The sequence below is a fragment of the Cariama cristata genome, unplaced genomic scaffold, assembly GCF_000690535.1.
Source record: "Cariama cristata isolate BGI_N322 unplaced genomic scaffold, ASM69053v1 scaffold6763, whole genome shotgun sequence".
Taxonomy (NCBI): domain Eukaryota; kingdom Metazoa; phylum Chordata; class Aves; order Cariamiformes; family Cariamidae; genus Cariama; species Cariama cristata.
In genome coordinates, this window is record NW_009607716.1 from 77,183 (window position 1) to 96,128 (window position 18,946).

At 38.2% G+C, this 18,946-nt stretch overlaps 1 protein-coding gene across 1 annotated transcript in view; it reads left to right on the forward strand.

Annotated features, from left to right (window-relative positions):
- The window catches only part of LOC104159035 (type II inositol 3,4-bisphosphate 4-phosphatase-like), a gene marked incomplete at its 3' end in the record, with an annotated part of 120,618 nt that overhangs the window by 72,753 nt on the left and 28,919 nt on the right, over positions 1-18,946 (forward strand). Inside the window, exons 6-7 of the mRNA XM_009696840.1 lie at positions 7,736-7,786; positions 11,215-11,294. Of these exons, the coding sequence (XP_009695142.1) occupies positions 7,736-7,786; positions 11,215-11,294 (131 nt within the window). The remainder of the gene's footprint in view (positions 1-7,735; positions 7,787-11,214; positions 11,295-18,946) is intronic.

The following is an 18,946-nucleotide window of genomic DNA, read 5'->3' on the forward strand; positions in this document are numbered from 1 at the left end:
TTTGGCACAGGCTCTCTGATACTCATATGGAAATGAGTTTGGTGGGTTTTTTTTTTCTTTTTTCCACCTTGCGTATCCAGCTGCCTCAGGCCCTGAGAGCAGTGCTGAATACTTTCATTCTAGAAAGGCATTTTTCCTTAAAATTCCAGCTTGAACGCTGGAGTTAGTCTGCTGCTTCAGGGGAGCAAGATGCTCAGACAGGCTGAGAGACTGCCAGATCAGTTGTGGTTTGCCCAAGCAATACGGGGAAGTGGTGGTGGGGAGAAAAAGTGTGAGAGAGAAGCCTTATATAAGTATTTCTACATCCTATTCTCTTAATCATTCCGGAATTAGTATTCTTTGGGATGTAATTTGTCAGAACATCTGGGTTTCCCTGGCTGCAGTTAACTGCTGCTTGGTTTTGGTTTGTGGAGTCTGTCTTGGTGATCTTTGGATAGTGGAATTGTAATAACCAGCCTGAGGTCTCAGGATTTGAGCAAACAACAAGTCCCCGTTGACTGACCCGTCTAAAAGAATAGCCAAAAAAGCCTAGGAATGCTCCATCAGTAGCTTGCTGACAGAAGCTAGAATTTGCCTTCTGTGACTTTTATTTCACAGTGAAAACAAGCAGGGAAGAGCCGGCATTGCAAGCGCTTTGAAGGGGATTTTTACTCTTCAGATTTTGCGGATCGTTCCCAGTATGCAACAGCCTTTAAAGGGGTGATTCCTGGAAATTATGGTGGGGAGCAGAAAGAGCAACCAGACAAAGGACTTCAAGCATGATGTTATGTTATATAGAAATTAGAACTAAGGAAATGCCTAGAATATTCAATAGCTATATAAGACTACAGAAGGTTTCTTCACATGCTTGGGCTTTGCTCAAAAGAACTGAGGGATGGAAGAAAAAGCCTGTATGTCATTATTTCGCTACCAGTGGTCATTATAATGATTGCAAAAATCTGACCTCTCAAAAAGGTTGACTAATAAGCAAACAACCAAACCGCAATGCGATGCTACCTCTGGCAGTCAGCACTTACCACTGGGAAGGACTCGGAGCAGGTGAGTGCTGTGTCGCTTCCCGGTCAGGGAGAGATGCGTTGCAGTGAGAACGGATGGTGTTTCAGACCCCTGCGGTGTTTGTAGGTGTTTCTTCATGGGTGCAAAAAGCGTGCGCTTCAAACCACAGTGCAAAGGTCATCTCTTGCTAGCAGCTGTTCACAAGGGAAATGGTCATGATCTCATCGTGCAAAACAACAACGCTTTGCAGCATAGGTCTGCATTTACTTTAAACTGAGAGTTAACTGGGTGCAGCAGTATCTGACTTTCTTCTCCCTGAAAAGTAATGTACTGCAGCAACTGATACAGGTGGAGTACCTGTACTCCAAGTTTCAATAAAGAGCAAATTAATTACTAGTAGCAGAAGAACATCTATTTTTAATGGTGCTGAGACTCAAGTGTTAATTATTTATAATTTATAAAGATGATTTTTCTTTGTTACTTTTAATCTCTGACATAACCTTACAGTTGACAGATCTTTTGGAGTGGAAAAGAAAAAAGCTGTTTCAAATAGGTTAAAAAAACCTGAACCTAGTGCTCACGCTGTATACTACATTAACAAGGTAGATAAACAGTTTCTTCCTTCCATTTTTCCATTACATACACTGAAAACATATTAAAGATTATTTGCATTTATATGGGTCGGTTTGAAAGCTTTTTCATATTTACATTGACTCAAAGAGATAAATAAAACTTAGGACTTTGCCTTGAAGGATTAGTTAGTTATCATAGGAATAGCTGTGGAAGAGAATAGACTTAGATATAGGGAGGTGGTTACAACTGTGTTTCAAATGTGTGACTTTCAGCTTTGTGTGTTTTGGTTTTGGAGCATACTGGGGAAGAAGCTGTGAATGTGATCTTAGTGCTTTGTGAGGGAAAGACCATTAACAGGAGGTGCCTTTTTTCTTCCTAACACATCTTCAGTACAGTCAGTCCTTAGTCGTGTTTGGTAACTTGCAGACTGCGTGTCAGCAGCAGCGGCTGTGAACCGTCGGACCCTGTACCCAAGCTGTAACCTCCTCCCCGAATGTGAGCTACGGTGGGCCATCGCATGGGCACGGTCGGTATCGTTTTGCGTAGGGGCACAGTGCAAGGTAGTACAGCTCTGGTATGGCTGGCAATTATGCTGGATTAATAAGCCTTGCTGCATCTGATCTCTCTCTAACCTGTCCCAAAGCACTCATAATGTGTAGCTTTTTCTGTCACTTGATCTATTCCAGCTTCCATTTGGATGTTGCAGAGGTGGCATGGGTTTTGTGATGAGCTCAATACAGAGAGAGTTCTGAAGTAATCTGTTATTTCTGAACCATGGATTTCAGTGTTTTGAGGGCAATTCTGATCATATGCCCAAGCTGTAAAAATAAACGAACAAATCTGTATTTGTAATCAAGCACTCAAGGCTTTTGTGTTTTTCTGCTTGTTATTCATACATCTAGTTATGCGCCTACATAAACTGTTAAATTCTGTTAACCTCAGTCTTTGCTCGGGGGGGATCTCATAATGCTTACCTTGTGCCACATTGGTACTCTTCTCTAGAAAGCATGCAAAGATGCAGCCTACACAGAGAAGAGAAACACATTCAGTTCTAGAGAAGTTGGAAAGAAAAACAGTTTATGATGATTCTTAGAGACTGAGAAGTTTCTATTTTCTGTTGTCTTCACATTAGTTCTTGAAAAGTGTGCCAGGAGGTAGTAGGTAGTCTCAGTGCTGCACGAATGAGTGATTCTGACTCCACACTCTGCAAGAGAGCCACGATCGATCACTGCCTATAAAAAGTATCCAACCGTATGCAGATATGCCTGCCCTTCTCTTTGACCCTTTCAGATAAATACAGAGCTGAAACTGTCACTCGGTATACAGCAAATAATAAGGGCATACGTACAGAAACCCACTTTCTCTACTATAGATAGTAGGGAAATATATAAAAAATATTTTCCATTTTTTATTTTGTATTTTATTAATATAGAATCAACATAATATATCTGTTATACCACTGTGAAAGTGTTGCAGTAAAGTTGATCTAGCTTATGTTCCCTTTACTTGTTTTCGTCTTTAATTTACCATTTGTCGATGTCTCTGCATAGCAACTTTTCCATTGAAACTGTAAACCCTGCAATACTAGATGCATGCCTATTGGGAAAAGATGTTCTTTTTTGCTTTATATGGACTCTTAGAAATAATTACGTACTAAAGGTTGGAAAATGGCTGTATTGGCATTGTCCTCCATCCAATAAGCAGGTATCCAACAAAGTATTGATGGAAGTGTTTTACTTTGCTGACTATGCTATGTTGATTGAACTATTTAGCAAATTGTTAATCTATATGATGAAAATAAATAGCTGGTAAATGTACAGTATCCCATCAATATCTTCTTTTAAAAATTAATTTGCTGTATGTACTGGACTGGGATCTATCCTATAAAAGCTGATCGATATCATTGCAGAACGTAGTAACAATTTCAACATTTTCAGCTCATCCAGTACATATATGTGGAGCTACAACTTGTGTGACTGACAAGTGACAGGAAACAGAGTGACTGCCCGGCTGTGGGTGGTGCGGCGGGGCTGGCAGGCAGGCGGTGGTGGTGGTGAGGACGGGGACTGACTGTCCCGAGCAGCTCTCCGTGGGGTTGTGCTGGTTGTGTTAGCCGAGTTCAGTGCTTGCTTTCCGTGCAAAAAAGGACCTGTGGGGGAAAGAAAGGTGCACATGGTCACTGTCCCACAGCACCTCCGGGTAACGTAACGGGAAAATTGTCTGCACGTGTTGTGTTGTTATATCGCTGCCAGAGTTATACTGAAGGAGTGAAATTGTGAATGCCTTCCTGGAAGGTGCTGGGTTGAAAGGGTGCAAGTCAATTTTTTTGGCGACTGCTTTCAGTAGTCTCTCTTATCCTGGGCTTTGCCTGATGTGGTGTGTACCTGGTTATTGTGAGCTGCCGGGGTGTGTAACGGTGGTGACAGAACAGTGCATTTGAGGGCCCAACAGCAATAAGTACTGGAAGTCATTGGAAGCCACTGATGATTTGACGAGGTAAATCTAGAGTAACTGAGAAAAGGATTGAACATTATTTCTTTGTAAACTTAAGTGCCTTTTGAACATGGCCTTTCATCATAAACTGAAATGCAAAGGCTTTAATTAAGGGCCAGCACAAAAGTTTCAGTGATGATAATGACTCAGTCTTCTGAACTTTGACAGTGGGTGTGAATGTGGCTTAGACTGCCGTGAATGTGGCTTAGACTGCCATGAATGACTGAAAGAAATGTTCTTTTTAATCATATAAAGCTGCCTTGTACTAAAGGACGGTTAATCAAAGCTGAATTTAGCATTTATGCCTGGAGAAATTTGACACTTAGATACGTCTGTGGTAAATGCACTAGAAAGCGTAAGGATAGCTACTCATCGCGTATTGTTCTATATGGGATTTAAAGAAAACACAATGTAACATGAGTATCCCCTCTAATGCACTAGTGTTCTTCCTGGTACGACAAGCTGTGGTGTATACAACATACCTGTATTGTTTTGCAAACGAAATCACTGGAATGAATACTCGTCATAAACATTTTGCATTTGACCTAGGCGATAAGCTGTCTTTCTTGCATACTTGATCTCTTCGTATATCTCTTATCTGGGCAGGTAAGGCTGTAATGTGTGTTATTCCAGGGAAGTTCAATCTTCCCCCGACTCTGAATAAAGTCACTGTTCAGAAGTTTGCATTTTGCTCAGGAAAACCTAGAGCAAATAATGAGAAAACTGAAATTCGAAGAGAGTAAGGGATGCTTGAGATTTAAAATCTGCCTTTTTGTTCATATTTTGTAGTTGTTTTAGAATGCTGTTGGGACCATTAGGAAAAAGTTGGTTTATGGCAAGGTTTTAAAAAGTATGGCAGTTTGTTTAATCAGGTAATGTTCTGGGAGAATATTTGCTCTTTCAAATCCTTTGTATTTCTCTATTTTTTTTTTTTTTTTGCTCTCTTTGATTTTTGTTGATTGGGACTAGAGCTGAGTTGTTTCTTATGTTTGGTTGCAAACTGTCTGCCTTTGTGTTTGTAATGATGCTTGCCTGGGCCTATGTGGATGTCCCATAATGGGACTCTGATAGTTGCAGTATTCTGAGAGTTTAAGTGTGTTTGGGAGCTCAACCAATAGACAACATGACCCAGACTATAACTCCCACATATGTATTTACGTACACATGTATGACTTCTTTTTTTGATGAATATTTTAAAACTGTTTCTCAAAAAAAAAATATTTTTTTGCACACACTTGGATCAAAAAATCCAGTTTCCTTTTAAAAGAAATGTATTTTAGAGAGAAGAGCAGCACAGCCTAATGCCGGTCCCACCAAACGCAGTATTTATGTACGTTTGGCTGTATGACTACTGGTTATAAAGGGGTTAAAACCAAATACAAACCAACAAACAAAAAATCATGTAGCTGAACCAAAAAGTATTTTAGAACTGAAAACTGAAGTTTGTGGGTACTTTTTCTACTCCTTTCATTGTGACACTAATGAAATTGAGATTGGAACTGCAAACAAGCAACAATTTTTTTTTTTCCTTATTTAACTCCATTTAGAATTACAAAATGTGGTTTTGTTACGTGGAAGGCTTATACTGTAGGTTTGTCAGGTGTTGACATCACTTTCCACTTCTCTGCTTGAACACAAAGACAGACCTAAGTTCTCCTGAGCTGAGACTTTATCCAGCAAAAGAAGGAATCAATATTCTATAATTCTAAGTGTATGTTTGATTTTGTTGATTTCAAAAAGCATAAAAGATACTTGGGCTTCCTCTTGCTTTGAAGCACATCTTAGTATCATGCAAAAACAATTAGACATGTTTTAAAATACTTGCTGAACTGCTTCTGGGTTACAAATGCATCTTCCTATAAATCAGTGATGAAGAGGAAGGTTCATTCTGAAATTATTTGTTTGTATTTCTTGAATAAACATCCATAATAATTAGAAAATGGAAATACCTCACTTTCCTGTTGGCCAGATGTTACCTGTTTGAGGGTAGCATATAGAACAGCTTTTTAGTATCTTAAAATGACATAGAATTTTTGGCATGGCATTGATACCTCTTCTTTCTTTTAAGAAACAGATCTGCTGTAAGTTATTTCCCCAATTTCCCCAGCCCCCAAAAGGGGGCACCAACAAGGAAGTGTCAGTCATTTTATTTTCATTTGTGACTCCAAAGTATTTACAGGTAAATTTCAGACACGAATTTTGTGTTGAAAATTTTGTACTAGTGTTCTGTAGAAAGCCAAATGCCTTGGAATTGCTAATGCTATATTAGTGGGAAAAAAAAATCTAAATGTCAAATTACATCTGAATGAGAACTCCCACAGATTTCTAAAGTACACTGGCCCTCATTAAATTAATTATAGCATTTCTTTACTATCTTCAGGCTTTGGTGGAAAAAAATTGTTCTCACTGTAGAGAATCAAGGGACAAGGGCTGAGGAAAGCTATGGTTCTATTTTGTCATGTCTCTGTAGATTTTTGGTTGGCCCTTTCTAACAACATGTTGTATTTAGGATAATGAACAGACAAGTAAAATTATCTTTGTTTTAAAGGAGGGTTTTCTTTTTGTATAGTAAATTGCAGCTCGAATAAAAGAATTGAGGGACATATTTGAGGGCACGGGACAAAATGAGTCTTTTGCTGACAGATTTGCAAATTGAGTTTGAGTTTTATGTTGAAATCAAGCCAAAAAATTGTCCTTGGGGGGCCATGCTGTAAATGGATATTTGTTATTTAAGCTAGGTAATCGAACAGATGTGAGTGCTCAGTACATGTCTCCCTTGTGTGTTGCTGAAGCTGGCATCCTTTTACCAGCAAGCTAATCCAGTGGGCTGTTTGACTCAGGCAGACCATGTTAGAGGGATGTTACAAAGGTTTTCTTATACTTCTTATATCTCATTTTTACTGTTTAATCAATTCTCTGTTCTCAACATTCAACAGTGAAATTATATAGATGCTAAACCCACCCTATACTGTATTTTGGGAAATAGCAAAGTAAGAGGAAGTCAGGTTGTCCCATACTTTTTCTTGTGAAATGAAATTAGTGGTGTACAGCAGCAGCTCCACCCTGCAGAAAACGCAGGGACGACTGGAGGTCCGGTGTAGGGGACAATATAGGGACTTTCTCTCTATGAATGCCTACAAGTGTCCGTCACCTCAAAGATGCTCAGGAAGTGATAGCAGCAGACAGGGCCACACATTGTGGGAGACTGGGGATCAGGATGTCTGCTGCAGATCAGCGTGCTGCAAAGGTAAATATTTATTTGGAGAAAATACTTTTTGATGTACTGTGTTTTTTCATTTGTGGTTGAAAATTTTGGTTCCAGATAACAATTCTAGATGAAGAATTCTGGCATTCAAGTTAGAGCCAGAGAGTCTGATTTTTCGGCAAGGAACAACTAAGCACAGCTTTTCTCCCTTTAGAGAATCAGGAAAGTTCAGAATGATAAATGGGTAGTGGTGAGAGACCTCCCCCACAGGAACCAGAAGATATTCTGCTTAAATTACTAATTAATTGTAATGAAATGAGATATACATATGTACCTCCCTTTAAATTTATCTCCAAAATGTAGAAGGTATGAGAAAAAAACCTACATGAGCACTTACCTTGTTCTTACTGGAAAGTAACATCAAAAAAGTAATATTTTGTTTGCCTTTTTTTTTTCTTTCTCTCTCAGGTCCGCACCAGTGTCCTACCTGATCACAAGGAGCCAAGAGGAGATGTTGGAGTAAGCAATTTTTTTTTTTTACATTAATCGTTTATTTTTTTTCTCACCTCATCAGCAGACACAGACACCCAATGAAGAGAAATGGTGTTCTGCCTAGCTGCTAAACAGGAGCTGGCAAGCTTTTTTAATAGCAGAAGTTGCATTCACTGAATTAAAAAAATCAAGGCAGGAGTAATTGCCTCAGTGATTGATATAATCCCATTCACATATTTCTTGAAAATCCTTTTAAACTGAAATTATCCTGAGGTAAGCACAACTATCTAGTCTTCCTCCTTCTGCAATACAAGCAATCTGGATGAGATTGAGAGCTTAGTATTGCATTGCCTCAATGAGCCTGGCATGGTGCCTTCTGATTTTCATGTGCAGAGTATAAAAAAGTTCTGCTGTAGGATTTGTCTTTGGGTTCACTTGAAGAAATTGCACTGGTGACATATAGAGGACTTATTTTTCTGTGTAGGTCTGTAGAACTTTAGGCAAAGGTATTGGGATATCATTTCTGGGTCTGAGAAGGTGAGAACCTCCCAGATGATATGGAAACCTCATGGGACTGGGAAACGTTGGTTCTCTAGAGCTGAATAAAAGACTAAACGCCATCTGGTGCAGGTATCAGACCTATGTCTGCAAATATTTAATAAAATTGGATTTTCAAATCTTTAGCCTAAGGTGTTGACTTTCCTGCATTACCAGGGCTTCCTTGGCATAGTTTCCAGTACTTTAGCTAGTGTTTGAAAAATCTGCAGCTTGGCAGCAAGTTCAGTCTTAGCGAAATAATTGATATGTTTCAACTTTTTATATAGCTATTATAGAGACTTTTCTCTCTGGCTAGCTGAGATTATTCATCAAACTACTCAAGGCACATATCTTAAGATTTATAATTGTTAAGTACCCCACTAGCAAAATTACAGAGGAGCATTACTCTATAATTAGCAATACAGCAGCAGTTCTCTTTAAAGCCTACTTTTCAAGCCTCTCCAAGTCACATGTACAAAATTAGATTGGTTTGTAGACTGCCAGTTCAGGCCCCGGGGTGTAGACTATTTGTATCTAAATCAGCATGGAAAAAGTATTCTCCAGCATTGTTTGAAATTAGACCCCTTGAATATTAGCATAACTCTCTTCATTTGGGTCATGGGATCATTCACAATTTTATTTAATTTTGCAAACAATTCCTAATTGCATTGTCAGGCAAAGAAAATTTTATTCTAAATACGTATCAAAATATAAAACAGATGAATAGGTAGAATTTTTGAAGCCCATAAAATTATTCACCTTAAATTTCATGGCCCTAAAGAACTAGATATGATACTTAGAGGTAGTTAGTGGGTATAATGACCAAAGCTCCTAGATTGTCTAAGAGAGCAGTGTAATTGCTTCTTAGCCCTGATCGTATGAGGACTCCAACTTAGGGTTCTTAAACAGATTTATAGTTCTAGCGTGCTGTAGAAAGAAGCCCCAAGTGACCCAACATGTATCAGTTTCATTCCAAATATCCCTCTCCCTCTTTCCAAATGGTAAGGTTGCAAATGCAAGCACTCAAATGCCACAAAACGCCAGAATAAAGGCTGCTATATAGACGTCGTGCTGTGGAATGTGTTCTCCTTGTACTAAAAAGGATACGCTTTTGTAAGAAGACAACTAATCTGAGCTAACCATGCCACCATAGAATTTTAGTGAAGAAACCCTGTCGTGTTGACTGATCTAAAGGAAGACAGAACGAACTGTGTTTTCACTCTAGCAAGGCTGTGCATCACCATGTGTCACACCTGGATGTATTTCATGTAAAAGTATATGTTTCATTTTGGCAGTGAAAACTAACCATGATCTTTGCGTGTGCACCTGTGGTATTTTTCTCTATATATTTCCTACAGGTCTTTTTCCTTCCTTCCTTCCTCTTCAGCACTTCCCAAATCTGCTGGTTTCCCAGCCTCCCTAGACTATCAGCTTACGTCTTTTTTCCTTTGCTGCTTAAGTGCCAAGCAAAGCACAGGAAATCTAAGCCTGTGTCATTGCTAGGAATGAGCCATAACTGATGATTTAGTTTACCAAATTGAGACCAAATGTTGGTGTGTACCTAAACTGAGAATTGTGATGTGAACTGTACGTTTTATATGCAGGAAAACCTATCTTAGCATAGAGCTTTATTGTTGGCATTCAACCACTCAATATCCAGCTGGCCTTCCTGAAAGAAGGCAGGTTGCAGGTTTGGTGGTTGTGTGGTGTGGTGTGTTGGTTTTTGTTTGTTTGTTTTTTAAACCAGAGGAAGTTATGCTTCTCAGTAGAAACAAATTCTCTTCTCTTTTTCCCTGAATGGGAAAGTTGCTCTCTGTATGCAGCCTGTGTTGACTCAGAGCAACTTGATTCTTTTTTAATTTCTACACCCAAGAATATATATAATTTAGCCTGGAATTTTACTTTGCTGTTCCAACAGTAGAGTAAAATTAATATAATGTAATAAAAACAAACTTTGTGTACTTTTTACTGTTTTCTTGCACAAATTCAACACAATCTTATGATCTTGTTATAATTTATTCAGAGCAAGTGTTTTTGAGTTGTATATTTGAAAGTTAAATGGATAGAAAATGGCTGTAGGCTGTTATTTTCTTCCTCATTGTTCCCAGGGCAAGAATACTACTGTTGGCCAAGTTGACTAAATGAGATTTTAGCAATGTGCAGTGGGATATGAGTAAAGGTTAAAAAAATAACCAAGATGCAAAAGAAGATGTATTTGTTTTCCTGTGTGCACTGTTTTTTTGATGATATGTGAAGGTGATTTTGATAAAAGGAAAAGACAGTGGTGTAGCTTAATTTAACTTTAGACATTCTAGTACATTTCTCTGCACTTGTCATGCAATGAATAGGTCCACCTTACAATGGAAATAAAGGAAACAAGCACTTACAAAGACTGCCATAAACTAGAGGAATATAACATTTGTAATAATAAACTTACACTGAACTCAATGTAAAAATACGTTTTTAGCAAATACATTCATATTTGGAATACATAGATGGTAGTGCCTAAGGCTTGAAAAAACATAGCAAGAACAACTGGTAAAACACTGAAGACTTAGAGTTTGTTGTAATCTAGAAATTAGAAATATAGAAAGAAGAAGATGCAAAATGCAAATGCTTCTTCTGAATGAAAATTTTCCTGTCGCTGTACATTTTACAACCTGTTATTTTGCCAGGTTGCTCTTAATGAAAAAGAGAGAGGTTCCTGCCCATAAAACCAGAGTTTAACAATTTACTGATAATCGTGCTACAGGCTCATAAAAAATTTCTAGTGGATAGTATGTCAAACTAGTATATTGGAATGTAATAGTTTTCTAGGTATAGAAGAAAGATTTCCAAGTGTGAGACCAAAAAAAGTAACAATTAAAACTTCAAAAATTAATGGAGATGTTATCTTTTCTTTCTGCTTTGTTTTGTAGCGAAGCTTCCTGGGCTGTACAACTTTTCGAGTAGGAGACTTGGTAAAGTCAAAGGAGCAACAGTTGACCCTTACCCTCAGGTAAGTGTTTTCCTCTGTTGTAAACCATGTTGAATTAATAATCCATGGCATTTCACATCCAAAGAAGAATGACAAAGCTGGTGAAGAGTCTGGAGCACAAGTCCTGCGAGTAGTGGCTGAGGGAACTGAGGATGTTTAGCCTGGAGAAGAGGAGGCTGAGGGGAGACCTGATCGCTCTCTACAAGGACCTGAAAGGAGGGTGTAGCAGGTGGGGGTCGGTCTCTTCTCCCAAATAAAGAGTGATAGGATGAGAGCAAATGGCCTCAAGTTGTGCCAGGGGAGGTTTAGACTGGATATTAGGAAAAATTTCTTCACCAAAAGGGGTTGTCAAGCATTGGAACAGGCTGCCCAGGGAAGCAGTGGAGTCACAACTCCTGGGGGTATTTAAAATGTGTAGATTATTGCATTTATGGACATGGTTTAGTGGTGGACTTGGCCATGCTAGGTTTACGGTTAGACTCGATGATCTTAAAGGTCCTTTCCAACCTGAATGCTTCTGTGATTCTAACACTGTACAGTTTGCTGGTTTGGTTACTAGGCGTTTTTAAAGACACTACACCTAATGACTCAAGGCTTCTCTCTTATGAAGTTGGTTGAAGTCTCCTAAACTCATCATTACATGCAGCCAAACTCAAATAGCAGCGGGGGGTGTGTGTGTGTGTGATGTACAACTCTAGTGGCACAGGGTACAGGGCTCCAGGAGAGTCAGAGCCAGTGTTCAAAATCTAAGGCTGGGCTGAACAGATATTTCTTAAAGCTTTGCACTGAAGAAAAAAATTCAGTTTTCACCCCTGACACTGACTTGCATGGCTTAACGTGAATCAAGATACAAATCAAAACTTTCTGAAGATTGGGGGAAACCTTTTAGGCAGTGATTTTCAGAATGAATTCATTGGACTTTATATAGTGCAGGGATTTTATCAAGCTGATTTTTGCAAGCGCAGTGGAGTCTTATTTGGGATTACTGAATAGGTATGAGTAATCTTCACAGAGCAACTGCCCAAACTCACTGTGTTTCTACATAGGCAACATTTTGGGAGGAAAGAAGCTGTGACTAGCAGAACCAAGACACTGGTATTATGTTATGCCTGGGATATTGTACGTAGGTGCTGCAGAAAAGTTGTGTTACATTCTTTATCCTGTGCACATGAAGCCAGCCTTAATTTGGCTAAAAGGCCTGAATTATGACCTATTCAGCGATGTTGTGGTAGTGTCACTATGTCAAGGACACTGCATTTTTTTGAAACGGAAACTTCTCCAAGTATTTCGGTTTTATTACTGCACGTGCCCCTTCCTATTGTAACAATAGTAGTTGCATACCTGTGTGTAGTTTACAGGGCAAAGTTAACAAAAAGCCTTAATTTTAATTTCTCCCAAACACAGAAAATGCCATACCTAACAAGCAGATAACTTTGTTTTCTAACAAACAAAACTGATCAGATAAAATGTGAACTGACTACTCTTTATGGAAATGTGTGACTAGATAAACAAATACCAACTTAGTGTTTGTAAGAGTCTGTTCTTACAGAATTTTAAGTTGTCTCAAGTTCCTTGGGACAAACTTTGTCTTCTAATTGACGTACTGAATACGTGATCTGGAAGAATGCCTCTGACAGATGCCGTAATAATAAACAGAATGTCAAGTTCCAGGAAAGTTTCAGAATAAGTATTTTGTATCTAACCCATCTAATTTTGTAAACAAAATGTTCAGATGGATAACTTAAAAGCAATAGATTACAGATTGCCAGGTTAGTTTCAGCTGAACCTCTAAGCTCTTTCAGATTTGCTTTTGATTAATGTTTTTAGTTTTGTATATCCTTTTTTGTGCAGCTAACACTAGAAGACAAATATACTAATTCAAAAAAATTTGCAGATACATTAAATGATAGGTTTTAGTTGGTAAAACTAAAATCTGGGATTATTTCCTGATTATGGCTATACAGCAGCACAAAATGAGTAGAAATTATTCACATTTCTTCAATGGCAGTTTCACCAGAGCAGTCTAGTAATCTAAACTTGCTTTCCTGTAATTGCCCTGTTATATTAGTACCCCTCAGGAGGATAGGGGATATACTAAAGGCCTTGTCAGAGCATGCAATTCTATTTGATTCTTGTTGATACACTTTCGATAGGAGTTTACCGGGGAGTGGCTGTGATTGAGATGCTCCTTTGTTAGATCTGAAGGGAAGATTTAAGAACCCGAAAATAGCTCTGTGGTGTGCCCTGTAAATATTGGTGTAATTATAGAATGTAGTTACATTTTCACTGTTTTTTTTCCAGTTGTTGTGACTTGCCATTGTCTTTCTGAGGTGCAATGTAACAATATAAAAGTGTTTTTAAAGGAGTATTATTGTATTTTTCATAGTTATTTTGTGAAGGACTGGCATACATCTACAATTCCTTACTGTTGACAAACTGTGCTCTACTTTTTCCCTTTTCCCACCATTGTAACTTAATAGTGATTAGGGACACAAGTTACAAAACCTCTGCAAAAAGAAGTAGTTAGTTTGATTGTCCTTTCTTCCCTATAAAGGTGCCCTAAGCAGGTGACTGAGGGTTTATTGTAGATGCGTGCACCTATATCTAATCATCAAAACCTATACAGATCAATTTGTAGAATTGATTTGGTGTTGACAATGTGCACAACTGATGTTGGCAGAGGAATTTAGTTACTAGAGACTTGGGATTGCAGTTTCCAATATGAAATTTATAAAACCAGAAATGCCTTCTAGAGACTTGAATGTTTCACTTTGCAATGGTAATGCAATGCTACTTGCTTCCAGCTTTCTCATGGTGGTGTGATGATGAACAGGATAAAATGGGCTATTGAATAAAACAAAAACCATATTCAGCAGCAGAATATTTCTTAATATTGACTATATGTTGCAGTGTATCCAATTAAAAAAAAGAAAGCAAGCATACATCCTTTTTAATTTGTAAATGAGAGTTAGGTATACTGATTACTATTTTAGTAATTAATACTGATTTTTAAAAAAATTTACATTTGAAGTTTAGTTTAGAGGATCTTTTTGCCATGCCTTTCTTTTAAGAACAGTGTAATGTGGGGTTTTTGCTTGGCTGAGGTCTATGGCCTTTTGTAAAGGGCTAACAATTAGTACTTCCATTAGCTGCTTCCCCTGTGGTGGTAGTTTGCCCTGTTTCCAGGAAGGTCCTCTTCAGCTTGGGTGATTTTGGTATGATTTCCAGTAAGTTACATGTAAGAGGCAGCAAAGGAAAAAGATAATAGTGCTCTCTTTTGTGCTCTGTGTAAAAATAAGGTCCATCTGTCTGAGATGCTCCTCTTAGTACACAATACAAAAGTGTAAGTAGGCTACTTCAATATGAAATACCAATGCCACTCGAATCCTTTGACTACTGTACGCAGGAACTTCATAGTGATGGAGCTAACCATACAGAAACAAGAACTAGGATGGAGTGCATGAATTATACAGATTATCCGAGAGAATGTGCCTGTGAATATCTGTCAATTGAGTAGTATGCAGACTTTCTTTAAACATGTGGCTGTACTTGGCCTCTTGGACAATATCTATTTGTCTATCAGTCTGCTTTTTTTTTTAGCTGTCTTACTTGCATTAATCTTGGGCAGGATTGAACCTATTTCCTTTAAAGAAATGAGATAAACCATAGTTGTTTATTGAAAAGTTAAAAAAAATAACTCCAAGATTTCATTAAAGAAAGCCCCCCTGCAACTTCCCTCCCTTTTAATGCTGTCCTCCAAGCACCTTGTAGTTCGGTGGGCCAGAAGACATGTAAATGCACTTCAGTAGTAGTTACATTCACAATGTTTAACTAACTAGAGAGAATTTGAAAGCAGCACACTCGTTTTTGCAGTCCTTTTTGTACATATAAGTTCCTTAGCAAATGATGTCTATAAAGTAAAATATATTTAGCTGCTTTTCCCTATTAAAATTTAGTAAAGGTCTGCCTACAACTAGTTTTACTTGGTCTCCATCCTGAAATTGTTTCTTGGCTACTTCATGTCATGTCATCCACCCTAGGAAGCAGCTGAACAGTGGCTTGGCTTTATAAGCCAGGCAAATCTCCCATACAGTTGAGGTGAAACTTGTTTTGACACAAAGCTTTAACAACAGTACATTGAAATCATGAAAACTGAGAAGGAATTGAACAGTGCAAAACTTTGTTTATTTACCTCAGAATGCAACAGAATGTTATTTACCAGTGGGCTTGTTTAAAAACAGTATTGATTGCAATAGACTTCACTGTGAATTCAGAGAATAAACATTTCTATGCAAGTACAATAGTTTTGTGCTTGCATATTTCAAAATATATTGCATCAGTGGAGAAAATAATTTTGTGACAATCTGTATGTTAGTCTGTACTATTCGCAGTTATTGTGTATGAGGCATTGAAGAAAGGGGCTGCCTGCTAGACTGAAAGTCATGCCATTTCCCTTTCAGGCAGTCACTCACTTTGTCATTTATAATTAACATAGCTATGCAAATACACAGTTTGCTTCTCTTTTTCTTTGTGTTCTTGAGCCCTTTTTTTTTTTTTTTGAAGAACGGTATGGCCATGGGAACCAATTAGCAGGCCTAAATTTGCATATTCAACATGCAGCAATGAGACTTGATGAGAACAGCAGTGGTGGCAAATGGCTGCTATTCTCAGTCCATCTGGCTCACTCGCTTTTCCACCGCTAGCTTGTTGCTTTCTTTTTTGCTGGATGTCTGGGTCAACCTTTTATCATGGTGTTAAGGTGGGCCCATACTCCTGCTGCTTGCGATGGTGCTGGCTCGCTCCTTCCCTCGCAGTTGAGGGAACTGATACTGGCCTGGTGATCCTTAAGGACTTGGGATGGTAAGGAAATCCATGCGTATCATAAACTTTGATTTAATACTAGGAGCATTAGTAAGTAATTGTGGTTTTAAACTTGAGCAGATTTTATCACAGCTTCAAAAGCCTCTGGGTTTGGCTCAATGAGTAGAACAACAATGTTGCTTTTAACACAGATAGAAATTTATTTTTTTTTAAAAGTTCAAAACATACTGTTTCACTCAGAATCGCCTCTACAAAGTTCCTCAGAAGATGGGTCCTTGATAACTCCAGCTTAGGTGAGTGCAGGCTGTCCCAGGATTATGGCTGCAGTAGGTGAGTGAGCACTGCCGCATGCAGTCGTGTTGGACTGAATGGTTAGGGATAGAGAAACATTGCAGCTTTGCTGTCGAAGCCTGCACCCTATGACACTAGATTCTAAATCTGGTTTAGAAATCACTCTTCTAACACTTTGTTTCCTTTTCATTGGTTATATTCCAAATGCAGATGCTCTGCAGACAGATATCAGGGAATTGGTGCTCCTTGTCCCAGGCTGCTAAAAAAAAAAATCAGCAATTTTCCAACTCCGTAAGCCAGCTAGAGTTTAAGCCATGTATGGGCTTCTTCACATTGATGCTTTTTTTATTCTTATTGCTGTATTCTCCATCCCCACTGTCCCTGTGCAGGTTTATCAAGGTGCAGTCCTTTGTCCTGTGGGTCTATAGTATTTCTTGTCTTGTGACTGTAAGCAATTTGATGCAGGGACAGTCTTCACTGCACGGTGTTAGTGCAGAGTGCGCTTTTCAGCTTGATTAAACTACAGCAAATAAGCTGATTCTATCCTAATGAATTATGAAGTATCCTAAAACCAATTAATTATTCTTCTGATGCTCTGTGGTGCAGTGTATATGTGTGTGAGATCGTCTTTTCCTGTCTGTCCAGGCAAATGGTATGAAGTGTACACATATATGTGTGTGTGCACAATAGTGTTTCTGTTAGTGCAAAGTAAAATAATATAGATTTTAATCTTATATAAGTGATCACTAGGCTTTTTTATTTTTTCCACTGTATCACTTCTGTTTCTCACTTTTAATTTTCTTTCAAGCGAAATTTTAATCTCATGATGTTGCTTGAAAGTTTTAAATGCATGACATGTCTGTTGTCTGAAGACTCTCATGTACCAATGGTATTTTAAATTCACAATGTCTGACACAGCTAATGACGATTTCTCCCTGGACATTTATAGAGCTCTCTGCTGATTTGTGTGCCCATAGCATTCAAAAGAAACTTTGGGGGTTTTGTTTTTTAAATTGTGTTTTCAAATTTCCATGTGGAAAGATAAAAGAAATGGAGGAAGGAGTACAACTACAATGCAATAGTCCCACTGTTTAGTTCTATTCTATTGTTTTACCTTCTCTCGCAGATACTGCATGATTCAGATTGTGATATTACACATGTATTAGACCCAAACAGGAGTGATTTTGAGAAGAAAATAATTGGAAAAATTGATATTAAGTGAAATTATGTTTTCATGTTTTGATCAATCATGTTTTTTAAATGTGTATGAAAGCTTCCAAATACATACTGCTACTTGTGCAGGCAAGCAATGCAGTGCTCACTGCTGTACTGAGGTCAAACCTCTAATAACAGCGACGAGGAGCAATATTTAGCGTTCTAAAGAAAGGGAGACAAGGACTGAGAAAGCGTGACTGGCATTTCCATTTTTACTTAGTTTTACTCAAGCAACATACCTCGTTGGCTTGTGTCAGTTCATTTGCAAAGTGAGCTCTGTTTTGCTCAACATTTGTTTATACTCTTCATTTACCCTGATGTGATTTTAAATTAGATCTGGTTTATGTAGGTCAGTCTTAGACTTGCAGATCTCTGTGGCCTTAGAAAAATGTGTTCTCTAAAAAAAGAATGGGTAGGATTTTACTTCTGGAAGTCAAATGAATGCAACGTTTTCCTTTCAGGCCAGGATAACAGCGAAGTGCTGTTGCATATTTAAGTCAGCCTGGTAATGAGGTCATCCACTTAACACTTTGATTGGGACATGTTAAGCTGTTGAAAAATTTTCAATCTTGTAGCCATACAATTACTCTGGTTTTTAAAGGTATATGTGATTTGCTAACATCTGTGATATTCCCTTGCTCCTTGAAAATGCTGTAGTCCATGTGTTGAGGTACCCCAGTTTGCGTGCTGGTTTGACACAGGAAGGAGAAAACAAATGAAGTCAAACCACTAAGCTGTAGCAACTCAGGGGAATGTTCTTCATTCAGGAGGCACTTAAGTTTTTCTCGTGCATTTCAAAATTATTATGTATTTGCTCGTAAACACCCTTTGGACATTGAACCCTTCTTCCTCATTACTTTTGTATGCTTTGATAATTAATGTAGGCTTCTTTGGTGGCAAGGCTATCTGGAATTGGTTTAATTGTTACTTTATTGTCAGTAATGAATTTGGCCCAGAGCAAATGAAGGAGTGACACATGTAAAATATGTAGATAGATGTGTATTTTGCAAGATGTTATATAAGAACATATTTAATTTGTATAGTTGCAATACGAATGTCTTCTACTGAGTCGCATACTAAAGCATAATGGTTTGCAACCAAAATATTTAAATGTGAAGCTTGGGGGTAGCGATATTTTGAGACTTTACTGTAAAAAATGAAAGTTTTGATTTCACGTGGTAAATAAGTATCCATGCCTGAAAAGGCTAACGTATGTGTTCAACTTTAGTCAGTGTAAAGACCTGGCATACCCTGACTTTTAATTAAGGCCTTATACTGCATCCAGAAATACAGATTGTGTAAAATTGTGGGAGCTGAATGCAGAGACAGGGTCCTCCCGCCTGGGC